At 33.7% G+C, this 15,794-nt stretch overlaps 1 protein-coding gene across 1 annotated transcript in view; it reads right to left on the bottom strand.

Annotated features, from left to right (window-relative positions):
* DCTN4-p62 (dynactin subunit 4) overlaps positions 1–15,794 on the bottom strand; it is a 69,649-nt gene that overhangs the window by 8,547 nt on the left and 45,308 nt on the right. The window contains exons 5-6 of the mRNA XM_069823942.1: positions 14,650–14,857; positions 1,621–1,826 (exon numbers count right to left, since the gene is read on the bottom strand). Coding sequence (XP_069680043.1) covers positions 1,621–1,826; positions 14,650–14,857 — 414 coding nt within the window. The remainder of the gene's footprint in view (positions 1–1,620; positions 1,827–14,649; positions 14,858–15,794) is intronic.

The following is a 15,794-nucleotide window of genomic DNA, read 5'->3' as shown; positions in this document are numbered from 1 at the left end:
TTCAAGACTAATTTACAAACATGTTAAACGAATCATTCTTGCAACAAAAACGGATGCTCCCTAGACCAAATTTCGTATTTTAATTATGTAATTACTTCATAGTTTCATCTGGTATTGTATGACGTTGTGACTGAGATACTTATGTTGTTAATTGTTTTTATTGTAACATTCGGCCATAATTGACCGAGTATATAAGATCTCGTGCTCAGAGGGGTGGAGTTTGGAGTTTGAGATGGCCTACAAGCCACAAGTCATGCTAAAGATGTTGGTTTGTTAATTATTCAATATGGAGTATTGTGCACTATATAGAACTGTTACCTATTAAGTATACATTACCATAGCTCACCCAAATACGTAATTACGCAATAAAAATATGTACTGTTATGTTACTGAATAATTAATACTTAATATGTGCCGCATGTATATTTGTAAAATTATTCCATCTCTGATTTTCATTCTTTCATAAAAAAAACTGCAAAGCAAATCAGACACCAAATTTCAGTATGGTATCTTCTAATAGCATTAAATTTAACTACAGTACATATTGCTAATTATTAGTTTCGACAATACATAAAGTTTTCTGTGCATAAGGTTTTATTTAGTCCTATCTCATGTCTATGCATTTGTACCCAGTCCTCGATTTACTCATGAGCTTCTGTAATGACATAAAGCCTACGTCCATTTGAAGGAACTACACTTTTCAATAATGAAAGAATTATTAAAATCCATTAAATAGTTTCCTGAGAATGCCTCGTACAAAACGCACAAACACTCTCTCTTTATAATAATGTTTAGTATATTATGAACACATATGAATAACATCTGTTAAATAAATATTAATCCGATTGTTGTCCAAGCCCATCTTAAATAAATGCAGAGTCATTTATTTTATCTTTATTACTCGTATATTAATCTGAGGCAGCAATGATAATATAAAAATCATTGTTATTTTAAAACTGATATATCTCGTCATATGGTAATGCAGAATTTCTGCACGGAAATATTATGTATTTCGGTGCATCATAGTAATATTAGTCCTACGGTATCAAAATTTTGCATAGAATAAAAGTTATCGGATCGTTTTTAAAGAAACTTTTGTTATGTAATATTTTTCACAAAAATCAATAATAAGCGAGATATTTTGATTTATTTAATTCAGGCCTCCTTATAATCCCCCTTTTAAATAAAGTATTTTGAATGACATATAGCCTAAAATCTAAGTTAGAACGAACTTAATTTATATTCCAATTTTCATATAAATTGGTTCGGCCATTATCGCATGAAAAGATAACAAACATCCAGACAGACAGATATACAAACAAAAATTTCAAAAAAAGCGATTTTCGGTCTCAGGATGGTTAATTATACATGTTAACACCAATTATTTTTGCAAAAGCGAAAATTACCAGAAAAATTTTGGTTACAGATTTATTATTTGTATAGATATGTCTTTCTAAATTATTCTGTAGTGCTTTTATTCTGGATCTTTATGGTCACCCTCATTGAGGGCAGATAATTTCGTTTAAAATTGATCTCTCTAATGTAATTAAATAGCCTAAGAATGTCATACAGACAAAACTGACAGTCACTGTTAAATCTTTTGAGATAAAATAAACTTACTTCGGATCATCCTGAAAATGATGCATATCGCTAGAATCATCATACTCTGCAGCATCATCCCTTGGTGGAAGAACTACAGTTGACGATGGTAAATTTATTTCACCAGTAAGTTTAATATTCACTGGACGAGGGTCTTCTGAGATCGACATCTGACGTGACAATGATGGCAAAAGTATGCTCACATCATCTCGACTTTGCGAGGTTTTCTGGAGAGAAAAAACATTGAATTATAAACAGAAATAGAAAATTAACTATCCACATAAATCTAAACTACAATATCATATTTAGTCAAAAACGCAACAAAGTCTTCTTTCAGCAACAGCAACTCAATGAAACAGCCACCTACAGACTTACTGCTTATTGCAACCAGCTAACATGATATTTGACTTATCACTACTACTTCAGGGAAAGATTCAGTATAAAAGTTACTCGCGTCCATGACATTCTTTAAGTCATACATGTCCCCTGGGTAATGCAAAATGAGTAACATAAATGGCCACGCTTCTAAAAAAAAAATGCTCTTTCAAGAGCAAAACAGTCCAAGACTGTGGTTTGCAAAATACTCCAATGGAATGCTGGAGGATTATCAACATCAAAATACATAGAAGTTAAAAAGATCATGCAAGATAAAGATATTGATGTTCTTATTGTGAATGAGACAAACATAACTACTGAAAATATAAAATATTTCAACAAACTACACCATTCATGCATTACATACAAATAGACAGGTGGCAAGTGGAATCCTTGTTCCAGTGAAGAATAATATAATGTCTAAATTTAAAATAGTAAAAGAAATGAACGATACAGATACATCAGAAATAGTGGAAATCACACTACGGAAAATGAACAAAAAATTGACCATATGAAGAATTTACAATCCTCCAAAAAATAAATATTTAAATTCGGACAACTTAAACATTAAAATAGGAACGATCATAATAGGAGACTTCAATGCTGCATCACCATTATAAGGTTATACCTACAGAAACGATACAGGAAAGGTAGAAGATGATTTCTTAAATACCAACAATATTGATCTGATCTTTAATCCACAAGACATTCCAACTTTTCTACACTATACAAGAGCAACAACAAACCCAATTTAGCCTTAGTAGCCTCACAACTTTCTCACCAAACCAAGAGGGAAGTAATAGAAGACCTAGGTTGCAGCCACAGAGCAGTAGTATTAGCAATAAACATGGGAAGACAGCAGAATAAGCAGAAAACGAAAATATCCTGGAATTTTCAAAAAGAAGATTGGCAGAAATTAAAAAAAAAATGTAGATAAGCAAGTAAATGAAATTAACTTGGAAGATACACCTACGAAGATGACCAGAAAATTCTGTAACATTATGGAGACAGCAGCAAAACAATCCATCCCAAGAGGACATCAACAAGTACTATATAAACCTTTTTTGGAACTCACACTTACATTCACTCAAGAAGTCAAGAGATGCAGTAAGACAAAAAGCAGAAAGTACACATAAACAAGAAGACATAGTTGAGTGGAGAAAAACAGCAGCACAACTCTGATTAAACATTAATAAAGCCAAGAAAAATTCCTTTAATTCATTTCTACAAAATCTAAACTATAGAACAGACTCATCAAAAGTATTCCAGTTTATGAACAAACTAAATAACAAATTCCACACAGAAGTCAACAACCTATAGTAGTAAACAGAAAAGAAATATTGAATAATAAGAAGTTAGCAGAAAAACTGAACACGCATTATGCAAACCAGTACTTGCTTAATAAAGAAAATAAAAGAAACAAATTACTAAAAATAAAGATAAAAACAGATACGAAAACACACAGTTCTAGAGATGATGAAATATTCACAAAAAGTTTTAGTATTGAAGAACTAAAACAAGCAATAAGAATTCTAAAATCCAAAAAAACAGCCTGGTCCTGATAAAGTCTATCCTGAATTCCTAAAACATCTCCGAGGCAATGCACCTTGGATGCTTCTATTTATATATAACTAGCTGAAAGCACCCGGCGTTGCCCGGGTTTTCCTTTCTGCTTCCATTTTTAATTAAACTCGTTATTAAATTTTCGGAAATCTCGGAAACCTAATTATACACAACCAAAACGAATTGTCTTTACTAAGCTTTCCTCGCCCATAAAGATGAATCTTTACTTATCGTCACTTACATGAATTAATGAACTCAGCCAAATGCCTGCCCGAGTTAACTCAATTTAAAACAGTTGTAAATCAGGCACCGAAAAGGAAACATTTCATCATGTGCCTGACTTTACACTATTGTTTTAAATTTATTTGTTTTTATTTATATATTTATTTGTTTTTATTTATTTATTCTGGTGTAGTTAAGGCCATTAGGCCTTCTCTGCCACACTGCCAGAAATACAAATAAAGTAATAGAAAAATCAAACTATAATCAAAGTAAAACCCAACGAAAATATAATTCCTTCTCCCCTTTCTGATCAGTTTCAGCATCGAATCGATATACATATATAATTTAATTTATATTGGAAGATTTCTTTTTTACCTCTTGACCACTGTACACCCACTTATATCGTACCCAGTTTTTTTTAATATAACTTGAAACTATATCTCATAAATTCAGAACATATTGTATTAATTCTAATTTTATACACAGAATAAAGATACAATATAAACTCGCAATAAGTCATTTTTTAACATAAAGACTAATATTCTGAGAAACGTATAGGCCTACAGGTATTTTAGAAATTAAGAGATTTTTATTTCCACAACGCTTAACATACCAAATTTGCAACGTGATTATACAGATATAATTTCGCAGCAACACATTTTCGGACGTGAACAACAATATTTTGAGAATTAATACAATGTTATTTTCAGTGGGCTTATGTAAATTCACATACTACATTAGCAACATGACAAAAGTATCATTGAATTGCTTATTGATATGTGTAAAATCTTTTTCTTTCACTTCTGTGTATAAAATATAGTTGAGGATGTGAAAAACACGCAGTTTTTAAGTTAATGTCTGCAACTTTGAGCGACTGTCCTTGAGCTTCATTTAAATATGGCCATTATGGTGTTGTGGAAGAGAAGGCCTGATGGCCTTAACTACACCAGAATAAATAAATAAATAAATAAATAAATAAATAAATAAATAAATAAATTACAAATGCTAGTGGCATTGAAATTGCAGTTGCTTAAAATTGAATGAGTATCCTAGCAATATGTGGAATAAAAACTTATTTTATTTTTGCAGTCAATATTACCAATTCTATTACATTTCGTATGAGTTTTTCACACCAATTCTTATTCGTGCATAATTTTGGTGGGTCAATATTTCGCAATAGTATGTACTATTGGTTGTTCAATATTAAGTAAATTATGTGGTAGCAATCCTTGTAGTTTCAAAGAATTCTAGAATTCAGTTGTATAAAAGTTATTTGCTCACTATCTACAAAACTGCATCGAGGAATTCATAATATGGTCCTGGACTGCGTAAAGATACTTATTGCATGAATTATCTAGTTTTAGCCTTCATGATCTGTAACAACAATGTAATTTAATTTCGTGTTAAAATTTCCATGGCCTCGTGAAAGTCGATGTTGAATACAACAGACAATAATAAAAAACAATTGACTGTAGAAGATTTTGCATTTTAATATTATACATGAATATTAAATTTGATCTATTTATTTTTATTTTTTACAATTTTAATTAATTTAACTTCCATTTGCACAATTTTAATGTAGCCTATGTTCTTCTCCTGGTTATGAAGGTTAAATGTGCAAACTTTGACACGTATCGGTTAAAGCGTGTAGATTTGTATAGAGAACATACACACACATACACACATACATACATACATACATACATACATACATACATACATACATACATACCCACATTCAATTTTATATATTAAGATAGTATTTGGAAAAACCCTCGAAAACTCCCATCAAGCTGGAAAAAAGCTATAATAGTTCCTATTAAAAAACCAAACACGAATAAAGAAGACATCTCATATAGACCAATAGTCTTAACATAAATGTTGGCCAAATTGCAAGAAAGAATGATTACAAACAGCTTAAACTGGTATTTAGAAGGAAAAAATCCATTAGTAATAGTACAAGCTGGCTTCAGACCAAACCGATCTACAGGGTCTCACACGAAATGTCATACCATTTATTTTACACATAGCACGTATTCATTTGTATTAAAGCTTTACAAAATTATACAGAATTAATAATTAGTATATGAAATTTTATCTCTAATGCAGAACATGTTCCATATGACTGCCGTTTTGCCTCACAAATTCTTGTAAACGAACCCTTACATTCATCACCACTTTTCGATACAAGTCTTCAGATAGCGCATGGCACAACTCCACTAGAAGGGCTCTGAGCTACACCACATTTTCTGGTCTCCTTTAGGAATCCCCATAAAAAGAAATCGCATGGATTAATGTCCGGGCTATGAGGCGGCCACATTTTGCCGCACCCATGTCGTTCAGGAAACCGATGTCACAACACACGAAAATCAAACATCTCGTGCAGGTAATCCAGAATTTTGCCATGAGGTGGGGGTAAAACTGCTTTCCACCATGGTTTTGAATTGAACTTGGTTGACAGTTTCATCGAAGAAAATTGGACCGATGTTTCCGTGACTCAAAAATTGCGGCCCATACAGAAACTTTTGCCCCAAACATTTATTTTTCACGCAGTATGGGAGAAGATTCCCTCGGCCAGAATCGAACATTTTGTTTATTCACAACACCGTACAGATGAAAGTAGGCCTCGTCTGTAAACCATGTGTTGTGGAGCACAACCCCTTCTTCCATTGCCCACAACGCAAATTGTAGCCTCCGCTCCTTATCTCTCTCTGTAAGTTTATGCAGAATGGTAATTTTGTAGGGATACAATTGAAGATCTGAATGCATGATCCTTTGCACTGACGGACGACCGATTCTGAACTCGGCAGAAGCCCTCCTTGTTGATTTAGAGGGACTTCCGAGTCATGTTTTCAGGCGTACGGACACTAGCGCATTGTTACCTCTTTTTTCCAACACAGAACCGTTAGTTTCAAACTGTTGGGATAATCTGTAAATTGTCTGCTTGCTAGGAACCCATCTTGTACTAAAGTGAGCACGAAAACGTCTCTGAGTCCTCACAACACTCTTCGTTTCGGCGAAAAACAGAACAACTTTCACCTTGTGTTCAACAGTCAATCACCCGTTGTCCGCCATTTCACAAATTGATGTTTGTGCTCGTAGCTATGGTTACATCCAAATTGTGATGCTACCCATAGGATTTTCCATGAATTTCGGCATCCACTAGCACAGTTAGAAACATCGAAACTACAATATAAAAATTTTAATGAGATAATTAAATGGTATGACATTTCGTGTGCCACTCTGTATATCACACCAAATAACATATATAACTCAGGAAATTAGAAGTGCCTTCAACAAAAATGAAAGTGTCTTAGCTGTATTTATTGACCTAGAAGGTGCATATGATACAGTCTGGAGAACTAAATTAATCCAAAAACTAATTTAAATGAATATCAATGGCAACATGCTTGAATGGTTTAAAAATGTTCTTAGCTAATGGTGGATTGCAACAAAATATAACAACTATATTTCATCTTATAAACAAACAAAAACTGATTTACCACAAGGTCCTGTAACAAGCACAACACTATTCAATATATATGTAAATAATTTACCAAATCAACTAAAATCATAAACACATGCTTATTTGCAAATGACAATCATATGGATAACATAAAAAAACAATAAAAAAACAAGTTAATTTAGAAAATAAAATGAACAAAGCCCTAAAAATACTTCAAAATTGGACAGAAGAAAATAATATGCAAATAAAACTATCAATTCTTCTCCATGAGACACAAAAATGAAGATTTCAATTTAAACATACAAAATAAAAAATTGCAGAAATCTGAAAACACTAAATATCTAGTTCACTTAGACAATAAATTAAACTGGAATCACTGCATAGAAAATGGAATAAATAAAGCAAACAAAAAAGCATCGCTGATAAAACGTCTGAGCAGGATGACATGGGGTAGTATTCAAGATACCTTGAACAAAACATAGAGAACTTATATCAAACCAGCTATTAAAAATGGCAGTGAGACAATAGTCACAGCAAACAAAACAAGACTAAATAAATTTAAACAAACACAAAATAATATATTAAGACTCATAACAGGAGGAGTAAAAACTACTTCCTCTACAGCACTACAGTTGTACACACAAAACAAATCCATTGTTGAAGAAATTAAAGAACAAGCTGCAAAAAATTTCCTTAAAATCAAATCTCTGCTAGACATGAATAAAACAAAAACCAACACAGAACCTAAAAACACAAACAGATATAATAAAATGGAACACAAACTATCTCAACAAATTAAACATAACAACAGAAGTAGAAAAAGCTGCACCACTACAAAATCCACTAGACTACCACTCGTACAACATTAACCTCGATTTAAAAGAAACAATAAAGAAAGATCAACATACAAAAGAAAAATTAAAACAGATAACGTTATGCACTATTACAGAGAGATACTCATCATCAGAATGGCTACACATCTACACAGATGGCACATTAATAAACAGAGGAACAAATGCCGGAGCTGGAGTACATTCATCTCTTTTTTCGCATTATATAGCTATAGGTGAAAATAAATAATAAATTTTGATGCAGAAATTGAAACAATATTTTTTGCTCTTGAGCAATTAATACAGTGCGTCTGCAAACTCACTCCACAGCGAGGAGACGGTGATGTATACACTAGGGCAGGGCTGGGCACATTATGTGATTCTGAGAAATGAGCGCTGTTTACTTTAAAGAGCATTCTCCCGAGCGGTGTGAAGATTGCATACTGTACGTCACTTGCTGTCATTGCAGTGGTTGACTCTGCAGTAAGATGCACCCGCCTGAGAAGCTTTATGTCAGACGAAAACCTAAATTATATTTTGAACATGGCTAATTCATTTGTTCCAAACATTAAACGACTTCTGCAAATCAAACGATCTCATAAGTCTCGGAAAACAACCACATAGTTATTTTGGTTATTGAGTTTCAAAAATTTTGTTTCAATAGCAAATGTTTATTGATTTCAGATTGATAAAAGTACGATTTTGTTACAATAGTTTATTCATACAAGAAAAAGGTGTAAGAGAATGTTTATTATTAATTTTGTTATTGTGTTTATTTTATTTATTTAACTAGCTAGGTAGTGAGTACAAATTAAATTTATAAAACAAAAGTGTTTCTAGCCATTACCGTAAGAGCCAGGCTCATGTACAGTGTGGTCTTAGCCAATAATATGACATATTTACAAGGATAGAAAATTTATGATTTAAATCCTTTATTACAATGTTTATATTATTAATACCATTACGTAATTATTAAAGCCTAATGATTTGTGTGTGTGTGCATGTGTATATGTGTGTAGAGCGAAGTTTATTTCATTAAATTAATAAGAGTGTTAAAAAGTCTGTACTGTACAATGGACTGATATAATATCCTTATAAACTATTATGTACTGACAGACTGAATGAATAGAACAACCATGGCTCTTGTTATATTAATGCAGGGAAGGTAGCTGCAATGTGAGTCCGCCACTGCGTTAGCATTCTGCTCCGGCTTGGAATTGAAGTGCCTTTCGGAGTGAGAGCAGCTCTGGCTGGCTACACGGAGCAGCTCTCATACCTGGTGCTGGACTAGGGGCTGCAGTTATGTTGGTAGGTAGGATTCACCGCTAGCGGCTGCAGTTATGTTGGGAGGTGAGATTCACTCCACTCGAAGGTCAACACTAAACATGTGTGAATGATTTTGCTGCCAACTTAAAACTTCCCGCTAGGAGATCGAGCATCTCTCCTCGCTGTGGAGTGAGTTTGCGGACATATTGTACGTAGACCGAAAATGTTTCACAATCCTGTCTTACTAGTAAATTCAAAAGCTACAATACAAGCTATAGCATCAAACAAATTGCCTCTTACAAATAAAATTAATGAAATCCGAAAACTAATAAAAATACAAGAAAACTTACAGAAGAAAATACACTTCCAATGGATACCATCACACACTGGAATAAGTGGGATGAATTAGCAAAAAAGGCACAAAACTGCATAGACAAAACAAAGTTTTGAGTGGACACACATTAGGCATCAAAATTAAAACCAAATCAGAAGCAGAAATACTCCATAACATTGATTAACAATCACAAGGGAAAAAATGGACAGATATCAACAAACTTTGGAAAACATATAGCTTAAAACCAAGACAAGATGCTGTTGCCACCTTCAGATTGAACACCGGTCATGACTGCCTTGCAGCACATCTCTGCAAATTGGAATCCTTAATACTGAAGAATGCCCCTTATGCAACTTACCGGGTTCATCTATGGGAAGAGAACACCTATTCACATGCACTGCACTGAACAAGGAAGCACAACAAAATAAAAACTTCTCTCAACTTTATTGGGAAGCAAGAAGCAAAATGGGATAAATGATCCCAAATTGCGGCCATTAGAGAAAAACAACAGATTCAGTATTTCAAAGCAATAAAGTTCACTCATCTTTTGCTGATCTAGATGAATACATAGCATATTGATACAAGCCTGTAAATGTCTTGTAATTGAAATTCCTATTTTTTTTAAACACCAAGTATTTGTCAGATTTGTTGGATACCTACTGAATACATTACTGAAATATCATTATCCAGTGGCGTATACTGGTTAAAGGGTTTGGGCTACCGCTGACCCTATTATTACACAAAATATATCTAACAATTACTTTAATTTTAATTACTATGGTAAAACTAATAATACAAAATTATTACATTATGTTATATTATAAACTTTTTCTTTTGTAATTTCCTTGGGCTACCGCCGGTAGCCCCGGTAGCCCGCAAAATACGCCCCTGTCATTATCATTATCAATGGATGTTCTGTTGACAATATGTGAACTGCAGAGATATTGCACGACATCTTCAGGGCGTTGGTTCATTCAGAAGAGGATAACCCTTTTCTATTACTGACCCAGGAATTCGTTTTTGGAAGCTAAGAATACATAAAGATGCCCTTACCAAATAATGACTGAGTAGTCCAAGTTTTGAAGGCTTCATGGTGTAGTTATTTAAGTATACATCGACATGTCCAGTGACTTGCTTCTGGTGTAGATATGACAAGTATGGATAAAGCATACATCTTTTCATCTTCTAAGTGTGCTGTTTGTCATCGAATTGAAGTAAAGTGTTACAGATGTTAATATGTTAATATAAATTTCCCAGTTTGCCTTCATTAGTGCCAGGCCACGAAAATAATTTTACGCATATAAATCATTCTGCTGGGGCAGTCATGAGGCAATCCAATTAGTTCTTTGAGTGCTCATTTTGTGATTTCGTCAACATTGTCTAAAAAGGTTATCTAATTTTTGTAAGAGGTGCACAATGTAATGGTTATATCAGGCTGAGCCAAATATATTGATTACCGAAAGCTTTTGGATCAGCCTTAAGTAAGTGTGAAGCACGAAGTTTTGTGATATTTTATGCAGAGTTGTGATGGTTGATTTCTCATGGAAGACTATTTCATCAAGGAAATTAACCCCTACATAAATACTCTCTTTGTATTAGTTGCAGATTTAATTATTGATCTGTTAATAGATGTTAGTTCTAAAGGAGACAATATACCATTCTTAATTGCAATTAGTTGATTTTAAGACCAATAATTGATGGTAAATCGTTTTCTGTTAAACTAATGAGAGACTGGATCCTGCGTTCACTTCCTGATATTAAAGTAATATCACAGTCTAGGATATACAGTCACGAAGCTCAATACATAGTAAATATGCATCCATAGGTAGTTGCTAGCCACTAGGATCGCTACTATCGCCTCATTACAGACAATGTGAAATAGTATCTGCACAGTTCATTGTTCCTAGTACCCTCACAACTCAAGCTTCGTGACTGTATATACTAGACTGTGGTAATATCATAAGCAAAAGTCAGAGCTGTAAGATTTTGTACGTGGGAGTGCAATGGAAAACCATATTCTTCTGATATTTCTTTATCGGTCAATTCTTTCACTATATCATCTATTGCCAAGTTAAAGAGCGATGGTGATAGTAGACTATCCTGAGGAATACCTTTGTTGATTTCAATCCACTTTGTTTTACCATTCGTAGTCTCAATTTGAATTTCATTATGAGAAAATAAATTCAAAATTAATTTTCTTAACTTTGTGGTATTCTGTTGACAGCCAAAGATTGTGCTATATGGCTGTGACCAATAGAATCGAAGGATTTTATAATGTCCATGAATGTAATAAAGTGGTCAGACTTACTAGTCTTAGCTGCTTTTATGCAACCATTGACAAGAAATGTGTTAATATGAGTGCCAGGAGTCGAGACAAAGCCTCTCTGATGAGAAAATAGAGCAATTTTAGATATAATACACATTCAATAATTCTTTTGATCACCGAGAATATTGTAATGGCTCTCCAATTCTTTAGATTTTTTAATCACCACCTCTCTGTAATAAGATTGTTCTAGATCTTTTGAATTCCTTAGAAACAAAACCAAAGCGAAGCATTGCTGTACCCAATGATGCAATGAATTCATGTTTTAACACTCTTACTTTATTTTATTTGGTCCTGGAGTCGCATGTATTTTAATTTTGGATAATGCAACATTCACCTCTTTCACAGTAATTTATGGTATATCTCGTACATCATATGCATCAACTGGTGGAGAATCAACTGAAGTCAATTCATTGCAGGAACCGAAAGCATCGTTCATACTACTTACAAAGATTTTTGACAATATTCTACAATTTGAAAAGATGGGGTTTTATATGATTACGGTATGCGGTCTCTTACCAGAATGGATTCATTTAGAATGTTCGAATTTTTATTCTTTGCTAGGGTGACCAGATTCACATCGATAAAAAAAGAACACAAAGGACAATGTGCGAAAAAAGAGGACAGGAAATATGTAGATTTAGGCTTAGGCCTATAGTATACTTTAATCTACGTCAATATCTATTTTATAACAAAATATTTACAGTACAGATTTAGGTTTATATCATACTTAAAAGTATGTTAATATCTATTTTACTACAAAATAAACTTAATAATAACGATTTTACAGTTAGCTACATATGAAAGTCAAGAGAACTATAATTATTAAAGAGGACAGAAAATATCTTTTTACATTTACAGTACATTCACACCTCAATCTCTCGATTTACTAGCTACCTATGAGCAACGATCATAAGAAGGGGCAGCAAAGCAGTGAGCTCTATACTAAATGCTCTTTCCTGTCTGAAAGCTTGACTGTTGGTAAGGGTATTGCTCTCTCTTTCTAACTAATGTGTTTCAATGAGTCTTTCGTGAGGTTGATGTTGCATATGCGCAGTAAGCAATAAAAATACCATTATTGCATACAATAGCATTCACTGCAAAAGAGACAAGGACAACACTGTGTTAGAAAAAGACAGCAATACGCTCAGGCACTCAGCATTCACGTCACGCTTTTAAAGCATAGAGTTGTGCCTCCAGTTTAGTATAGGGGCTCAATGGAGCAAAGAGAGTTATCATGATCATTGGCAAAGAGTATATTCCATCGATGCTGCTGCCACCTACAGGCAAGTTACTTGAAAAAGGCGTCAAATCAAATAATTTCATAGTATCAGGCATACTAGTTACAAAAAGGAGGACATTTCTTGATTTTTTTTTAAATCCACCAGGCCCCAGACAAAATCTAAAAAGGACGACATGTCCGGACAAAAGAGGACATCTAGTCACCCTATTCTTTGCATTATTTTAAATTAGGCATTGTCCATTTGGACATATCACCTCTGTCCACATGATTGGTTATTATTTGGTTGAGAAACCTTTATCATCCAGTCTGCTGTCGAAAAATCTGAAAGTTAGAATTTATAAAACAGTTATATTGCTGGTTGTTCTGTACGGTTGTGAAACTTGGAGAGGAACAGAAACTACGGGTGTTTGAGAATAAGATTCTTAGGAAAATATTTGGGGCTAAGAGGGATGACGTTACAGGAGAATGGAGAAAGTTACACAATACAGAACTGCACGCATTGTATTCTTCACCTGACATAATTAGGAACATTAAATCCAGACGTTTGAGATGGGCAGGGCATGTAGCACGTATGGGCGAATCCAGAAATGCATATAGAGTGTTAGTTGGGAGGCTGGAGGGGAAAAAGACCTTTAGGGAGGCCGAGACGTAGATGGGAAGATAATATTAAAATGGATTTGAGGGAGGTGGGATATGATGATAGAAATGGATTAATTTTGCTCAGGATAGGGACCAATGGCGGGCTTATGTGAGGGCGGCAATGAACCTCCGGGCTTCTTAAAAGCCAGTAAGTAAGTAAGTAAGTCCACATGATTGGATTCCATTCAGGTCAGAGAAATCTAGATGATTTCCTTATGGGAAAAAAAGAAATCCATGGCAATATAATGATTGTGGTAATACTGAAGGTATAAATGGAAAGGAAGATGTGAAGCTTATTTTGTTATTAATTCTTCTCCCAAAGCCAACACAATTAAAAATACATCCTCCTCAGAGCTATTCATTTTATTTTCAGGTTTAGTCCAGAACACTAGAAGGAAGTAATGTTCTCGCTCTATCAGTAAATAACATTATTAGATGATCAATTCGGAAATGCAGACAAGTGAGCAATACTATAATAAAAATCCGAATGAGCTGAACGAATCTGTTTCATTGAGTGAGCACCTACCTTTACTCTTTAACAGAAAAATTACGGTATTCAGAGCAGTTTATGATTGACTCTCAAGCAGAGGTGAAATGAAATAGGTTGTCTGGCTGGTGACTGCTAAAAAGAGGATATTTACATGGACTAAAAGGGAAATTAAATTGGCTGAAAAAAATACTATTTCCTGTGATTACTGTCAAGTGAAAATGAACATATCAGTAGGTATTGCTGCATTTTTTCTCCACAAACTATCATCAATATGTTTAAGGATAAATTTAATCTCATACCTCTGAATCCCTTTTCTCTGCCTGCTTTTTCTTCTTTTCCTCTAATTCCTTCTCTCTTTCCTCTAAATCCTCTTCTGGAGATGGAAGAGGGAGGAACTGGATCGCTGTCTGATGCTGTGTTGGATTACACAGTTTGATTATCAGATGACATTCATTGCCAACTCGCAGTGGTTCACATGTGACAATCCGTATTTCTGGCACGTGATAGCTATAATAATAATAATAATAATAATAATAATAATAATAATAATAATAATAATAATAATAGTAGTAGTAGTAGTAGTAGTAGTAGTAGTAGTAGTAGTAGTAGTAGTAGTAGTAGTAGTAGTAGTAGTAATAATAATAATAATAATAATAATAATAATAATAATAATATTATTATTTTAATGGTCATTACATAATACATAATATGATTATAATAGGGTTCATTAAAAAGAGACAAGAAAATATACAGATATTACAAATTAAAAGACAAGATCATTCACCCCCATATTAAAGAATGCATCAACGGTATAAAGACTTATCAATTAACCATTTTAAAAGAACTTTTCTAAAATAGAAACAGTAACACATTTGGCATTAACAGGCAAGCTGTTAAAAAATTTTATTCCCATAGTTTCCCAACTTTTCAGTGTTTTGGAAGTGCGACAATATTTAAAACACAAATCACCACATGCCCTAGTGCCATAATTATGAATACTTGATCTAATACGATATTTTTCAATATTTTCTCTTATAAAAATCTAACAAGCAATTTCTTCTAACTAATGGTGGGTACTTGACTTTCTGTCTTCACCTATATGAAGCCAGTCGTGTAGACAGGGTGCGAATTAAGATTTCTAATGAGAGGGAGACAGAATCCTAAGATAGAGAATACCTCGTTGGTGTCGGACCTCGGACCCATTTCACCACCATTAATTTACATATCATAAATTCATCATCATGCATACAATAGCCTGGATTAAGGTCGTGGTGCGGAGTGCTGAACAGTACAAGCATCCAACCATATTGGAATTTCTCCAAAGTAAACATATTTACGTATTGCATTACTCCTCTTATCTTAATGCACACAAACTCATGACAAAAGAGTGACAGAAGTGACCTCAACCTCATTCAATACAGCTCAACGCTTGGTCGCACTGAGT

This window comes from Periplaneta americana, chromosome 4 (assembly GCF_040183065.1).
Source record: "Periplaneta americana isolate PAMFEO1 chromosome 4, P.americana_PAMFEO1_priV1, whole genome shotgun sequence".
NCBI lineage: Eukaryota > Metazoa > Arthropoda > Insecta > Blattodea > Blattidae > Periplaneta > Periplaneta americana.
Note: the sequence above shows the minus strand (reverse complement) of the source record. Positions and strands in the feature narration are given on the sequence as shown.